Raw genomic sequence first — 17,754 nt, 5'->3', positions numbered from 1 at the left:
GTTATTTCTTACTACTGTCTCTTAAAATGAAGAGCTGTTTTACATACTGACATCATTTCCTGGAGCTCACATGATCTTTTTGAAAGGAAAACAACTGTGGAAGATGAGTGGCTTATTAAACTCCTCATTTTAATGTTGTTTTTTCCACATTTTATCCTAAAAATCTTATATGGTCAACCATAACATCTCCACCCTGTTATGGGATATATGAGAAAAAGCAATAAGATTCGATCATTTTAAAAATAATCACACTAAAAAGCAGAGAATTCTTTGTCTGAATTCACTTTTATGCTAGCATGGTTTTGCTCACTCGCTAGCTAATGGCTAATTTTATATCAGAAAGTTTACCCTGTTATGGTCCACCCTGTTACAACCTCATACGTAACAGGGTGGGCGTCACAGTGTATATGAGGTGCATGTGTAATTTAGCTTGACCAATATTAGTTTGGAAAACTGTAACATGTCCTTTTTATAATAAAACATGAAAAACAAATTAAAACAGTGTTTCAAAGGTCCACAAGGCACCCAATTCCAGGAATGACCCTTATATGTACAAGACTGTTGGGGGGGGGAGTAATTGCCCTCTTTCTGATCTCTGTTATTGCATATAGGCGGTGCAGCATACCTTGTTACTGCAGATTTGCAGCATCGACTCACGGTTTTTACCGCTTGCTACTAAGCCCTAAGTTCATTCTGATTGAATTTTGACCTAGTGTAATGTTGACCTTTTCAAAGCATTGCCATATTTGGCACACTACATGACGTTTCCACCATTAAACAAAAATATTTCTAGAAAAATTTTACATAATTTATTAGGGATGTAACGATGCACCGGAAGATTTGAATCGGTTATTCATTTAAGATGAATCGATATTCACTTTGAACAGCAGAGGGCGCTGGCGCTATATTTTTTTTACACAAAAAGGGAAATGTGCAGCATTATTATGCATAGTTTGTAGCTACCTCGGAAATAAAATGACATCATTATGTAGATCAATTAAATATAAGCACAAATCCAGTATTTTATTTTAAATAGAAGTAATAAAAGGAAACTTTGTCATAACTTGTCTTCAATTTAATTTTGTTTAAAAAAATCGGAAAAAAACATATCGTGAATCGTATCGTATCGTGGGTAGAGTGTATCGTTACATCCCTATAATTTATGTCAGCTTTTTGTAATTTGATAGCTCTCATGCCATTGTAAAGAAAGTTCAGCCCACTCTTTTATTGCGGCACTGCTTTAAATCAGACACAATGCTGCTTACTTTCATGGCATTGTTGTGACCTTGCTCAAAAGCCCAATCTTGCCAGGTTAGCAGAGGTGGGGCTTGAACTGGCACTCTTCTGATCACTAGTCCTGTATCTTAACCACTAATCTAGCACTGTCCTACAGATGAAATGTGCATATAATATCCTATGACACCTTTGATTAGGCCACTCCAATACAAAGCTATTCAGACGGGAGCTCATTTAGTCCTGCTGTATAATTCTGTTACACTAGAGCTTCAGGTTATTGACGGATGACCTTACGTTCCTCGATAGAACTTTCGGATAGAGCGTACAAAATACCTAGGACCTGACGCAGCATAAAATCCTTGCACGATTGCACTATTGGCATGTTGGTATAGTTTTCCTGATAAGAAATGCCGAGAAGTTTTACCAGACAAAACCAGACCCTTGTTGTGCATAATTTTCCTCTGTCTATAGAACCGTATCAAAACAGTTTGGGGATTTTCCCAGTTAAGTTTTTGAAATTCTCTAGATACTTTTTATCTAGGAGAAATTTCAACAGGCCACTTCTGTGTGGATTCATGACAGTTCCAAATAGTCCCTATTTGGAAATAACAGCTCTCACTGTGGTTTAGTGGAGTCCTGGCTCCTTAGATAGAAATTTTGTAGGAACTAAGGTGGCTGCTTTGATGCCTTGACGCTTTGACCTTCATAGTAAGGTTTTAATACAGAGTTTTGGCTGAAACCAAGCTAATGGATAACGGCTCTCGCTGTGGTTTAGTGGAGTCCTGGCTCCTTAGATCAACATTTTATAGAAACTAAGGTGGCTTATTTGATGCTTTGCTTTCATAGTAAGGTTTTAATACAGAGATTTGGCTGAAACTAAGCTCATGGATAACGGCTTTCGCTGTGGTTCAGTGGAGTCCTGGTTCCTTAGACAGAAATTTTGTAGAAACTAAGGTGGCTGCTTTGATGCTTTGACTTTCATAGTAAGGTTTTAATACAGAGATTTGGCTGAAACCAAGCTAATGGTTAACGGCTTTCGCTGTGGTTCAGTGGAGTCCTGGTTCCTTAGATAGAAATTTTGTAGGAACTAAGGTGGCTGCTTTGGTGCTTTGACCTTCATAGTAAGGTTTTAGAACAGAGATTTGGCTGAAACTAAGCTCATGGATAACGGCTCTCGCTGTGGTTCAGTGGAGTCCTGGTTCCTTAGATAGAAATTTTGTAGGAACTAAGGTGGCTGCTTTGGTGCTTTGACTTTCATAGTAAGGTTTTAATACAGAGATTTGGCTGAAACCAAGCTAATGGTTAACGGCTTTCGCTGTGGTTCAGTGGAGTCCTGGTTCCTTAGATAGAAATTTTGTAGGAACTAAGGTGGCTGCTTTGGTGCTTTGACCTTCATAGTAAGGTTTTAGAACAGAGATTTGGCTGAAACTAAGCTCATGGATAACGGCTCTCGCTGTGGTTCAGTGGAGTCCTGGTTCCTTAGATAGAAATTTTGTAGGAACTAAGGTGGCTGCTTTGGTGCTTTGACTTTCATAGTAAGGTTTTAATACAGAGTTTTGGCTGAAACCAAGCTAATGGATAACGGCTCTCGCTGTGGTTTAGTGGAGTTCTGGCTCCTTAGATAGAAATTTTGTAGGAACTAAGGTGGCTGCTTTGATGCTTTGACTTTCATAGTAAGGTTTTAGAACAGAGATTTGGCTGAAACCAAGCTAATGGATAACGGCTCTCGCTGTGGTTCAGTGGAGTCCTGGCTCCTTAGATAGAAATTTTATAGAACATAAGGTGGCTGCTTTGATGCTTTGACTTTCATAGTAAGGTTTTAATGCAGAGATTTGGCTGAAACCAAGCCTGTCTTGTTTTTACCACCACTTTTATCCTGGTCAGGGTCGCAGTGGATGCAATTCACTGGGTGAAAGGTAGAAAACGCCCTGACCAAGGTGCCAGGACTGTGGCGAGTAAACCGGAGCACCTGGAGGAAACCCACACGAACGCTGGGAGAACATGCAAACCACACAGAAAGGCCCCAGATCACTCCACGTAGGAATCAAACCCACCGAGCTACCCACATTGATAACACTGTTTTACTTACATGTGACTTACAACCATGACTAAATATAACCCAAGCTATTGGGGGTTAAGGGCCTTGCTCAATGGCTCAACAGTGGCAGTTTGGCAGCGGTGGGGCTTGAACTGGCAACATTTTGATTACTAGTCCAGTACCTTAACTTCACTTAACCTAATTACATACAATTCTGCATAGAAAAGGTGTTTTTAATTAATGGAATGAGTGATTATATGCTGGTTTGATGCCTGTTATGAGGCTCACCAAGCCTTCACTCACTCACTCGCTCACTTACCGTCCTTCCACTGCATCAGTCAGCACAGTGTTTTTATTCTCTATAATAGATGCTCACTAGAGCTTTTTTTTGGTAACCTTGGTGAAATTGAACTCTCCTCCAGCAGTCGCCCATCAGGTAAATTACAGAATCTGAAGAAAGAAAATATGTCTACGTGTCCCGCTGTGAATGTTTGCTGCAGTGTTATCTGCAGGATTGCAGTCTTTCGACCCTGTGACATGTAAACACGTCGGGCTGCAATTACACTCCTGCCCCATATGAGTGGGTTAGATAAATGAATTTTGGACTGGGAATCTCTGATGTGCAAACTGACCCACTTCTAGAAATGAACAGCCAAATGAAATGACTGCAGCTGGTTAACGCAAAGTGGTACAATACCGCCACCTCGTGGATGATGTATATTGGTGTCTACACTAGTTCTAGTCTGTATGTGTAAATATACAGTACACTGATCAGCCATATCATTAAAACCCCCGCCTTGTTTCTACACTCACTGTCCATTTTATCAGCTCCACTTACCATATAGAAGCACTTTGTAGTTCTACAATTACTGACTGTAGTCCATGTGTTTCTCTGTATGCTTTGTTAGCCCCCTTTCATGCTGTTCTTCAATGGTCAGGACTCTCCCAGGACCACCACAGAGCAGGTATTATTTAGGTGGTGGATCATTCTCAGCACTGCAGTGACACTGACAATGGTGGTGGTGTGTCAGTGTGTGTTGTGCTGGTATGAGTGGATCAGACACAGCAACGCTGATGGAGTTTTTAAACACCTCACTGTCACTGCTGGATTAAGAATAGTCCACAAACCAAAAATATCCAGCCAACAGCGCCTCGTGGGCAGCGTCCTGTGACCACTGATGAAGATCTAGAAGATGACCAACTCAAACAGCAGCAATAGATGAGCGATCGTCTCTGACTTTACATCTAGGTAGATAAATATTCACCGGAAAAACAGGTCTGCTGTGAATTAGAAGCTTTAAAAATGCAAGTGTCCGTGTCCACAGTCAAGCAGGCTTCTCGAAGAAGTTTCTCCAAAGGGAAAAAGCAGGTGCAGATGCGGGTGCTTCTGTGTTGCATGGCAACCCATGAGCCGATAAGGAATGACAGTGTGATGCTTGCTCATCTGTGGACCGCTTGACCTGTGTGTGTGTGTGTGTGTGTGTGTGTGTGTGATTGTACGGGAAGGGGGGGGGGTGTAGTATATATGAACAACATGTGACCATCCAAACGAATGCCTTCTCAGCATGAAGTGCTTTCTGGATTTTATTCCTGACCTTGGCAAAAAGATGATTTTTTTCAGGTACTTTGTTCTTAATACTTTTGTAAGAACAGAAATACTGCCCTCCTGCATACCAAATCGTTGTTACCATAGCAACAGAGCAAGTAGCCGCTTCTCCGTGGCTGCGGCTGACCACCGCCAGCTGAGGGAATGAGACAGAATAACACTCAGCGGTCACAGCAATCTCAACACGAGCGTTTAACATTTATTGTGGATCTGAACCTGTTTTTTTTATTTTATTTTATTTCATCTTCTTTAGAATACTCGTACAGGTCCACATGAATAAAATATACTTCTAAAAAAAATAATATGCATTTACGAGTCATTCTAATAATAAAAGTAGTTTGATAACAAGTCTGCAAAACAAATCTCTATAATTGTGTCTGTGATTACATCAGAACACATCTGGCGACCTAGCTTCTTTGACCTAATGCATGATTTATTAATGACCAGTAGATTAACACCATCAAATACATTTTTGATAATCAGTCATGTTGGCTCATATCATTTAACATTCAGCTTCAGGATTACAGGATGAACAGCTAATTGCCACGCCGCTCAGGTGGCGCAGCGGTAAAAACACACGCTGGGACACCAGAGCTGGGATCGCCCTGCCGGCAGGGCTGAGCGGCCACATGAACAATGATCGACCTGTTGTTCAGATAGGGGTGGGGTATTAAAGCCGGATAGGGACTCTCTCATAACTAATGCAATTACGACCCCTGCTGGCTGATTGATGGCGCCTGCTGTCAGGGTGTGTCTCTCCGTACACTAAGCTGGTCTGCAGCAGATCTCGTCTAGTGTAGGTGACAAAATGCATACGGCTAATGCCCACATGTCGGAGGGGGCGTGGGTTAGCTTCGTTCTCCTCAATCAGAGTGAGGATCGGCTTTGGTGGAGAGAAAGCATAAACAATATATATATATATACAGTGTATCACAAAAGTGAGTACACCCCTCACATTTCTGCAGATATTTAAGTATATCTTTTCATGGGACAACACTGACAAAATGACACTTTGACACAATGAAAAGTAGTCTGTGTGCAGCTTATATAACAGTGTAAATTTATTCTTCCCTCAAAATAACTCAATATACAGCCATTAATGTCTAAACCACCGGCAACAAAAGTGAGTACACCACTAAGTGAAAGTTCCTGAAGTGTCAATATTTTGTGTGGCCACCATTATTTCCCAAAACTGCCTTAACTCTCCTGGGCATGGAGTTTACCAGAGCTTCACAGGTTGCCACTGGAATGCTTTTCCACTCCTCCATGACGACATCACGGAGCTGGCGGATATTCGAGACTTTGCGCTCCTCCACCTTCCGCTTGAGGATGCCCCAAAGATGTTCTATTGGGTTTAGGTCTGGAGACATGCTTGGCCAGTCCATCACCTTTACCCTCAGCCTCTTCAATAAAGCAGTGGTCGTCTTAGAGGTGTGTTTGCGGTCATTATCATGCTGGAACACTGCCCTGCGACCCAGTTTCCGGAGGGAGGGGATCATGCTCTGCTTCAGTATTTCACAGTACATATTGGAGTTCATGTGTCCCTCAATGAAATGTAACTCCCCAACACCTGCTGCACTCATGCAGCCCCAGACCATGGCATTCCCACCACCATGCTTGACTGTAGGCATGACACACTTATCTTTGTACTCCTCACCTGATTGCTGCCACACATGCTGGAGACCATCTGAACCAAACAAATTGATCTTGGTCTCATCAGACCATAGGACATGGTTCCAGTAATCCATGTCCTTTGTTGACATGTCTTCAGCAAACCGTTTGCGGGCTTTCTTGTGTAGAGACTTCAGAAGAGGCTTCCTTCTGGGGTGACAGCCATGCAGACCAATTTGATGTAGTGTGCGGCGTATGGTCTGAGCACTGACAGGCTGACCCCCCACCTTTTCAATCTCTGCAGCAATGCTGACAGCACTCCTGCACCTATCTTTCAAAGACAGCAGTTGGATGTGACGCTGAGCACGTGCACTCAGCTTCTTTGGACGACCAACGCGAGGTCTGTTCTGAGTGGACCCTGCTCTTTTAAAACGCTGGATGATCTTGGCCACTGTGCTGCAGCTCAGTTTCAGGGTGTTGGCAATCTTCTTGTAGCCTTGGCCATCTTCATGTAGCGCAACAATTCGTCTTTTAAGATCCTCAGAGAGTTCTTTGCCATGAGGTGCCATGTTGGAACTTTCAGTAACCAGTATGAGAGAGTGTGAGAGCTGTACAACTAAATTGAACACACCTGCTCCCTATGCACACCTGAGACCTAGTAACACTAACAAATCACATGACATTTTGGAGGGAAAATGACAAGCAGTGCTCAATTTGGACATTTAGGGGTGTAGTCTCTTAGGGGTGTACTCACTTTTGTTGCCGGTGGTTTAGACATTAATGGCTGTATTTTGAGTTATTTTGAGGGAAGAATAAATTTACACTGTTATATAAGCTGCACACAGACTACTTTTCATTGTGTCAAAGTGTCATTTTGTCAGTGTTGTCCCATGAAAAGATATACTTAAATATCTGCAGAAATGTGAGGGGTGTACTCACTTTTGTGATACACTGTATATATATATATATATATATATATATATATATATATATATATATATATAAAAAATTAGTCACTCTAGCCTAGCATTGCTGAGATCTTAATTCAAATTGGCCAGCTGGGTGTCTACACAGACCTAATTTGGCACACAGGTGGCTCAGCGGGATATTCCCCTAGTGCACCAGCACTGGTAATCTTACCTCTGCTACCAGTCAGCTGGGCACCCCCCGCCCAGGATTTTTCAAACTTTTTTTCAAGTGACACATTTTGTCCATGATTTTTACTGTGACTAAAACACAAAACGAAATATACTTAATTTATAAAAACGGTGGCAATCTGGTCCCACTGTGGTTTACAAGATGGAACGTAAAGCCTCCACAAGAGGGCGTTCATGTACAAGTTTTTTTCTGTTTGTGCCTCTTAAAATTTGTTACGTTAATTATTTAAAAAACATTTAAAAAAAAATTATTTTCTCCCCTTTTTTTCCCCTTTAGAGCGTCCAATTATCCAATTTGCATTGTGCTTCCTCTCTGCCCATGCCGAACCCTGCCCTGACCGAGGAGATCGAAGCTAACCCACATCCCCTCCGAAACATGAGCAGTGGACGCCTGCATTTTTTCACCTACACATTGACGAGTGTTGCGCCACCTAGCATTGCATGCAGAGAGACACACCCTAAGAGCACCCCTACCTCATCTCTTGTGCAGGCGCCTCTAATCAGCCGGCAGAGGTCGTAACTGCACCATTCTGACAGCGAGAAACCCACTTCCGGCCCCTTGTCCCGACCCCCAACTGAACAACCGGCCAATCGTTGTTCATGCAGCCACTCGGCCTCGAGCCGGTAAGGCACCTGGTATCGAATCCAGCTCTGTTTGCAGCAGGTGTTTTTACCGCTGCGCCACCTGAGCGGCTGTTACGTTAATTATTATGTTTCTCTGCGACCCAATTTTTGCCATGAGACCCACCCAAGGGTGGCACCCAGGGTTTGAAACATCCTGCCCTAGCAGGAACAGTTGTAAATACCTGCAGCAGACAACATTGGCCACTAGTCTGCTGTGTGGGAAAAGGCCGGACTAATATCTGGGTGGGGTCTTCAACACTGCGTAAGGATCCTGGTAAGTAGTCCGAGGAGCCTGTGCAGAAGTGGAGGAATACGGAGATCAGTGTGTGACTCTCCGTGTGTGAGACTGGCCTCAGGTGAATGTACTGAAGTATGGGAGAATGAGAAGGGGTCGGTGGACTGTGCACATGTTGGAGGGAGCATGTGTTGGATGAATATACCTTCCTTGGATGCGATCAGGGCCCCCAGCAGTGGAAGACTGATTGGCTACGCTCAATTGGAGGAAAATGCAAAAATAAAATACATTTGTTGGTGTGCTCTCCACAAGTTTATGCCACTCCTGCAGTAATATGAATAAATAATAATAAATAAGATTTTATTTAAAAAGTCTTTCTTTTCTCAATGTGATTTCAGGACATGGACTTTGTGTGGCACACCTGAGTATTTAGCTCCCGAAGTGATCCAGAGCAAAGGTCATGGCCAGGCGGTGGACTGGTGGGCTCTGGGCATTCTCATTTTTGAGATGCTTGCTGGGTAAGTAGGCAAAAAAAAAAAATTATTATTTTTTACTTATATATACAATTACAGATTAGATTGAATTTCACTTCTAACCAGGCACATACAATCTCAAGCTCTTGAATTCAAATCTCAGATCAACCATCAGCCTGTCGGGCACCCTACACAGACATGATTGGCTTTGCCTGTGGGTGGGCGTGCCGAAGGGATTCCTTATTATTGCAGCATTGCGGCCGCATGGCCGGTTAAAGGCCCCTGCACTGAAATGAAAACTATGCAGAGTACGAGTGAGTCTCTGTGCTCGATACTGATCCCTGTGTAAACCAGCTTCGGGCAGGTGAAAAGAAGAGGTTGGTATGGTCTTCATAGTGGTCTGCAGCAGTGAGGAGCTGTATTTGACCAGATTTGAGATCTTAAAACTGTGCTGAACTGGCAGTGGCTCACCACTAGAGGGCAGCACTGATCCTAAAATAATCAGACTGAAAACCAGCTCACAAATCTGCTCACTTAGACTGGAATCGAGGAATCCTGCAAGACCCTCCTGTATGAGATGGAAAATCACACACGTTAGCCAGAAGTGATCTAAGACACATCTGGTTTGGCTGAGCAAATAATCATTTGTTTTCAATTAAGGTCAAAACAATTATTTGTTAAATATAATGTCAGTTATATTATAGTGGTAGCTTTAAATACACTTCGCGTAATGTGTCATTTCAGAGCTTTAAAATGTCAAGAATCAAGGTGGTGGCGTTACATGATTTATCAATGAAATGTCAGGCTAGGATATACACTGATCAGCCATAACATTAAAACCACCATATAGGAGCACTTTGCAGTTCTACAATTACTGACTGTAGTCCATCTGTTTCTCTACATACTTTCTTTTAACCTGCTTTCACCCTGTTCTTCAATGGTGAAGGCCACAGGACCATCACAGGACCATCACAGGACCAGGTATTATTTGGGTGGTGGATCATTCTCAGCACTGCAGTGACACTGACATGGTGGTGGTGTGTTAGTGTGTGTTGTGCTGGTGTGAGTGGATCAGACACAGCAGCACTGCTGGAGTTTTTAAATACCGTGTCCACTCACTGTCCACTGTCCAGTGTTAGACACTCCTACCTAGTCGGTCCACCTTGTAGATGTAAAGTCAGAGACGACCGCTCATCTATTTTTGCCGTTTGAGTTGGTCATCATCTAGACCTTCATTAGAGGTCATAGGACGCTGCCCACAGGGCGCTGTTGGCTGGACATTTTTGGTTGGTGTACTATTCTCAGTCCATCAGCGCTGCTGTGTCTTATCCACTCATACCAGCCCAACACACCACCATGTCAGTGTCACTGCAGTGCTGCACTGTAAAAAATTTCAAGTCTCTTCAACGTAAAAAATTCTTAGTGACCCGTTGCATCTAATTTTTTTAATTGGCCTAATTTAAGTTATCTAAAATGCATAATTTAAGTTCTGCTGTCAATGAAATTCATCAAATACATCTTGTTGGTCCAACAATATATTTTAAGTTCTGTTGACAATTCTACAATTCATTCAATGCATGTATCATATAAACAATACATTTTTTTTAAACATTTAGCATTCACAAGCATCAAACAAATTACAAGTTATACATGTTATAGTTAAGCAATAGAACACGAGAGGGAGTGTGTTATCGCGAATAACATCACGGCTGTGATTCGGTCGCAGGCACGAGCCGAAGGCTTGCTTGATATTAACTGAGTGACATCTCCAGATGGTGTACTATCATTATGAAGTGGAATTGTTCTGTGGAAACTAGAGAATTCTTTTTCATAACAGTCTAGAGTTAAAATAATGGAAATTTGACAATATAAAGGCCTTTATTTAAAAATGATACATCAGAATTGCTTGATATTAACTGAGTGACATCTCCAGATGGTGTACTATCATTATGAAGTGGAATTGTTTTGTGGAAACTAGAGATATCTTTTTCATAACAGTCTAGAGTTAAAATAATGGAAATTTGACAATATAAAGGCCTTTATTTAAAAATGATACATCAGAATTGCTTGATATTAACTGAGTGACATCTCCAGATGGTGTACTATCATTATGAAGTGGAATTGTTTTGTGGAAACTAGAGATATCTTTTTCATAACAGTCTAGAGTTAAAATAATGGAAATTTGACAATATAAAGGCCTTTATTTAAAAATGATACATCAGAATTGATTGATTGATTGATTGAGTACTTTATTAATCCCCGAAGGGAAATTGTGGTGTCGCAGCAGCAATAACAATTATGACAAAAAACATCACACAGTGACATTACAATGAGGTAAATAAAGAATCAAAAAATTAGTACAAATGTAAATACAAGTAAGATATAAAATCTAAGAATATAGATATAAAATCAAAAAACATACATATATGAAGAAAATAAAATAAAATAAAATATAATAATATAAAAAATAATAATATAATATATAAACATCTAACAGGACAAGAACAAAAGAAACTAAAAAGGGGGGGGGGGCTGAAGGTGCAGTTACAAACGTTGTGCAATTTGAAATTTTTAAATAAAAAATAAAAACAGTACCCTGTGCAAATTGTAAGTTTAATTGTCTTTCGTGGGTGTTATAGGTTCTGAGTCCTTCTCTTGCACCAGTGAGAGTTATTATAGGTTGCCACCGCTGTGGGCAGAAATGACTTCCTATAGCGCTCTTTGTTGCAGCGAAGTTGGCGGAACCTTCCACTAAAGGCACTTTGCTGTTTAATCAGCAGGTCGTGTAACGGGTGTGTGGTATTGTCCATTACGTTGAGCAGCTTGTGCAAAATTCTCTGCTCAATAACCGGCTCTAGGGGCTCCAGGACAAAACCCAGCACAGAACCAGCCTTCCTGATAAGCTTGTTAAGCTTTTTGGAGTCTTTGGCTCTAATGCTGCTCCCCCAGCAGATGGCTGCATAGAAAATTGCACTTTCGACTACAGACTGGTGAAAAATGTGTAGCATCTTGCTGCATACATTGAAGGACCTGAGCCTCCTTAAGAAATAAAGTCTGCTCTGGCCTTTTTTGTAGACAGCCTCGGTGTTGCACTTCCAGTCCAGTCTGTTGTCAAGATGGACACCAAGGTATTTGTAACTTTCCACCACCTCCACATCCTCCCCCAGGATACAGAGGAGTTTCAAAGCAGCCCTGGTCTTCCTGAAGTCTAGGACCATCTCTTTTGTCTTGGTCACATTTAAAAGAAGGTGGTTGTTCCTTGACCACGAGACAAAGCGGTCAACCAGATCCCTGTACTCACTCTCATCTCCACCCCTGATACACCTCACCACTGCTGAGTCATCTGAGAACTTTTGTAGATTACAGGACTCAGAGTTGTACTGGATATTAACTGAGTGACATCTACAGATGGTGTACTATCATTATGAAGTGGAATTGTTCTGTGGAAACTAGAGAATTCTTTTTCATAACAGTCTAGAGTTAAAATAATGGAAATTTGACAATATAAAGGCCTTTATTTAAAAATGATACATCAGAATTGCTTGATATTAACTGAGTGACATCTACAGATGGTGTACTATTATTACAAAGTGAAATTGTTGTGTGGAAAGTAGATTTCTTTTAATAACAATAAAAATTAAAGAGCTAAGAATACATTTTAGTTGGCTAAATTTAAAGTTAAATCTTAATGTCAGGTTATTAGCAACTCTTTTTTTCAAAGCTTGAAATTGTATCCCAAATACAATTAACTGATATATTTACACATTTTTTAACTGATACATTTATATATTTTAACTGATATATTTATATATTTTTAACTGTTAATATATATATATATATATATATATATATATATATATATATATATATATATATATAGATATTTTTTTTTAGATGATATATTCTCTTTTTTAACTGATAGTTTTATATTTTTATTAGTTATATTTATAACTGATGTAGTCACGTTCAGGTTGTCAGTGACTTTTTTTGATCAGTTTTACCAGATGCTATTATCGTAATGTTTAGTATACGCACTTCCTTAGAAGCAATGTGGGGGCTGATTTGACTGAGCATTTCGAAGTGTTGGCTGGCTTGACTGCAGTATAAAATGGTACTTGTAGTACGTCAGTCAGCACGTAAAAAATAAAACTAAAGTAAGAAAGGTTTGCTTAGATTCCCCAAAGATTAACAACGCTTACTCAAATTAAATGAATTAATTAATGCTTTTTACTTACATAATGTGCTGCGTTTAGAATTTCTCCACTCGTTTCAACAACTAAAAATATCTATACACCACAGTTTGTTAACAATGTTTATAAAAGCGAAGTCACCGTTTCACACACGTATGTGGATGCAGAAGCATCTGACAGCAGCATCCAGTTGCTTTAACGTTATTTACAATGCAGTAACTCAACAGATTTCCAAAATATTTTAGTAAAATGCAGAGTAACGGTCCAAGAGTCGGTTCCTTAATAGACACGGCTAGTGGTGGAAAGATTCAGTAACTCTATCACTAGTTTGATACGTTGTTTTATCACAGCTTAACATACTCTGTCTATAGTTATTTAATATTCAGACCAAAGTAAAAGAGGTAGTGGTGGCATGTGGAGTTACGTTTAAAACATATGAAAATGATGGAAACGTCCTCTGTGCAGCTTTCAGTTCAGTTTCAGTTCGTGAATAAGATGTAATGATGTTAAGATACTTACTGTTTGTTTGAAATCTCCTCGTTAATATAAAACGGTTGTTTGAAAGTCCTCTTCTCTCCATAAAAACTGGTGCGAAGACTTCCCTCTGGAGTGCATGCGCAGAAGTTTCCTCATTCCCACTGTTGCTCACCCAAATCAGTTTTTTTCATTGGACTTGAAATGTTGAGTGAAAACAGTTGTACTCGTTTACTGAACCTAACATTTTAAGTTGAAGAGTAAAACTACTACAGCTGACGGCACATCACATTTTTTGTTTTTGGACCAACTATTTCCATAATTCATGTTGTGCCAACATTTATTTTTACATTCTCAGAACATAACCAAACAAGGATTTTATACAGTGTGAGAAAGACCCAAGACCCAAATAATACCTGCTCTTTAGTGGTCCTGTGGGGGTCCTGACCATTGAAGAACAGCATAAAAGGGGGCTAACAAAGTATGCAGAGAAACTACAAAGTGCTTCTATATGGTAAGTGGAGCTGATAAAATGGACAGTGAGTGTAGAAACAAGGAGGAGGTTTTAATGTTATGGCTGATCGGTGTAAATATATACTGTATGATCAATAACATGTGGACATCTGACCATTACTGTGTTGGACATCCCATTCCAAAGCCCTGGGCTTTAATACAGTATGCTGCTCAGTTCCCAGATTATTTTGTGAGTTTTCCCAAAGGTGTACTTCTAGGTGATGTCCTAGAGAAAGCAGAGGTCCTTTTTGCTTCTTGGGTTTCCTATTAAGAAAATATTTTAAAACTCTACCATATTATTTTACAAATAAATATGAATTAAATTACATTTAAATTAAATAGTAGGCTGCAAATGGTGTTTTCCAATGTTGACCCCCAGACACCCTTGTAACTAGGACCCTACTAAATTCACGGTCTGTGACACGATTTATATGCCTGTGAATTATGTGGGGCCTTAACTATAACCAAATACATCCCATTCCTAACCCCTGGACAGCCATTGTGCCTATTTAGATTACATTTGTGAGGTTTATTGCCCTTGCTTTGTGCACAGGGTCACAGTGCCTTGGCATGACGAGTCTTAGCCGTGCCTGTGGTGGTGTCTACCCTCCTGGGAATAATGGATAAAGTCGTGTGGAGTCACATTGTGCTCTGATTTTTAGTGGAGAAGGCACTTTTTATTTTATCCTGGCATCCTTTTCTTGGGATACTTTAGGTGAGGTGAGCTTGCCGCTGTGCTTCTCTGAGCGGTGCGCACCGTGCACTTTTGCCACGGCGCTCAAAGTTCACCTGATTGAACTTTGACCCAGTTTTGCTGATGACCTTTTCAAAGCGCCTTTAAATGACACAAACTGTTCGATATGACGTAGTAAAAGCGACTCAGGCCGTGAACAAAGCTCAGCGTGACTTATTGTACTAAAACAACAATCAAGGAATGTCATTACTGAAGAGAACTTATGAGCAGTAATAGCTGAGAAAACTTTAGTGTTCATTTGTAGTTCGTTTAATACTTTAAACCATGTTAAGCTTTTTTTAACGATAAGCGTTTTAGATTCTCTTTGAAAGCTAATTATCACAGTTTCTCAGAACCCCGAGCTGTAACACAAGTTTAAAAGAGAAACAGTGAGGAAAATACAGCTAAATATTAGTAATTTATTAGTAATCAGGTAGGTCTGTTATATTTTTATTTATTTTATTACAAAAGTGTCTGTAGCCTGTGGTTGCATATTGCTACTCCATCTGGCCCCCAGCAAGAAAAGTTTGGACCTTGTGCTGTCAAAACAGCGCTGAGCCATCAAGTCATGGACTCCACAAGACTCCTAAAGGTGTCCTGCGGTATCTGGCTCCAAGATGTAAACAACAGGGGTAAATTATATAATAGACTCTCTTGGGAAAGCTGATTATCACAGTTTCTCAGAACCCCGAGCTATAACACAAGTTTAAAAGTGAAACAGTGAGGAAAATACAGCTAAATACAGATGTATGTGGACACTTTCAGAGTATATTTGATGGTTATTCCACACAAATGCAGATTCGTCTCATATTCGCACTTTGATGCCGTTTAACCACACCACTCAAGCCAAGCGCTGAGCAAAGCCACCTCAAAGCGCCTCTAATCTCCACCACCCTGTAATGGTACGCAAGTGGATGGCAGCAATCACAAAGAACAAATGCAGTTTTCTTGTCATGTTGACTGCACAGACAGTGATGGACTATGCAGGGATAAAATTTATACACAAGCAATGTCCCTATAGGATTTTTATTTTAGCTGGAACACGTCGGAAAGGAAAGGAATCTGATTTGAGGCTAAATAGTTTTTTTCTCCCATATGCTCTATAGATACTAGCCGATAAAGTAATAAAGTCCTTTTTTTTTTTTTTTTTTTTTTTTCTTTCTTTCTTTCTTTCTTTTACTTGTATACATTAAACCATGGCAATTAAACGCTCACAGGTGATGATGACGCTTCTGATGAACACAGGGCGATAAGATTACGCAAGCAGATAGAGAAAATAGTCAGAAATTTAACCATATTATAAAAGTTCTAAATTAAATATCGGACTTCAAATGGTGTTGGGTGGTCATGCTGTAGTTCATTTTCCAACGTTGACCCCCAGACATCCTTATAACCACATACAGGGTTTTTTACACGACCTGCTTATCCTCACTGTGTGAGCTTTTACAATGCAGGCTTTTATTCCTGTCCATCCAGCTGTGCAGCCCAGCGGTGCTACTGTTCTCGGTATTTAAGACACCGTCCCACTTCCTGTGCTGTTGCAAAAACACATTATCTCTCACTCGTACTTTTATTCAAAGGCACGGAGCTTTTCTTGGCATCGAAATGGTTTGTTAAGAAAATAAAACCGATCCTGCTAATGCTCAAAATATATTCTCAACAGCTTTGGTTTGAGTTGTTTGATATACTTAAAGTGATCCACCAAGTGATCAGCCATGACATTTTATAGCAGCGATGTCCACATTACGGCCCGCGGGCCATTTGCGGCCCATTATCATTTTTGAAACGGCTTTTGAGGTATTTTAGAAATAAAATTAAAGTTGGCTCACTATTAAGCAGGTTTAAAATAACATACGTACGTTTAAATAAAGCAGTATAATAATTCTCCCATTAGGATTATACACTGGTGAGTGAAATTGGCAGAATTTTACTTTACACAACACTGTCAACAATGGAAAATTAGTCACTCAAATAAAAAGTAAGTGTCTTTATTAGTAATCAGGTAGATCTCTTATATATTTTAATTTGTTTTATTACAAAAGAGTCTCTGTTGTTCGTGATTGCATATTGTTGTGCCATCAAAACAGCGCTGAGCCATCAAGTCATGGACTCCACAAGACTCCTAAAGGTGTCCTGCGGTATCTGGCACCAAGATGTAAACAGCAGGGGTAAATTATATAATAAACCTCCATTCCTGCATTTCAGGCCTGCAACACGTTCCAAAAAAAGTTGGGGCTAGTAATGAGGTGAAAAAACTACATAATGATGTGATTCCAAACAGGTTGATGTCAACAGGTGATTGTAATTATTGTTTGGTACAAAGGCAGCATCCTGGATAGTCTTTGATGAGCAAAGATGATCAGAGGATCTCCAGTTTGTCAACGAATGTGTGAGAAAATGATTGAAATGTTTAAAAACAATGTACCTCAAAGAAAGACTGGAAGGGATTTGCATATTTCTCCCTCTACAGTGCATAATATCATTAAACCATTCAAGGAATAGGGAGGAATTTCAGTGCGTAAAGGCCAAGGGCTTAAGCCGAACGCCTGTGATCGTCGATCCCTCAGACGGCGCTGCATCAAGAACCACCACTCAACAATAGCTGATATAATCACATGGGTGAGGGATTACTTTGCCAAACCTTTGTCAAGCACTACAATACAGAGTTACATGCACAAATGCCACTTTAAACTTTACTGTTCAAAAAAGAAGTCTTATGTTAACCATGTCCTGAAGCGACGTCGACTTCTCTGGGCTCGGAGGCATCTAGGATGGACCATCACACAGTGGAAACGTGCATTGTGGTCAGATTAATTAGCATTCCAGGTCTGTTTTGGAAAAAATTAACGCCGTGTGCTCTGGAC

At 40.4% G+C, this 17,754-nt stretch overlaps 1 protein-coding gene across 1 annotated transcript in view; it reads left to right on the top strand.

The window, feature by feature from the left end:
* Nucleotides 1-17,754, top strand: part of prkx (protein kinase X-linked) — a 57,737-nt gene that overhangs the window by 19,508 nt on the left and 20,475 nt on the right. The window contains exon 4 of the mRNA XM_063009411.1: nt 8,906-9,025. Coding sequence (XP_062865481.1) covers nt 8,906-9,025 — 120 coding nt within the window. The remainder of the gene's footprint in view (nt 1-8,905; nt 9,026-17,754) is intronic.

This window comes from Trichomycterus rosablanca, chromosome 15 (assembly GCF_030014385.1).
Source record: "Trichomycterus rosablanca isolate fTriRos1 chromosome 15, fTriRos1.hap1, whole genome shotgun sequence".
NCBI lineage: Eukaryota > Metazoa > Chordata > Actinopteri > Siluriformes > Trichomycteridae > Trichomycterus > Trichomycterus rosablanca.
This window is presented reverse-complemented; position numbering and strand designations above follow the sequence as displayed.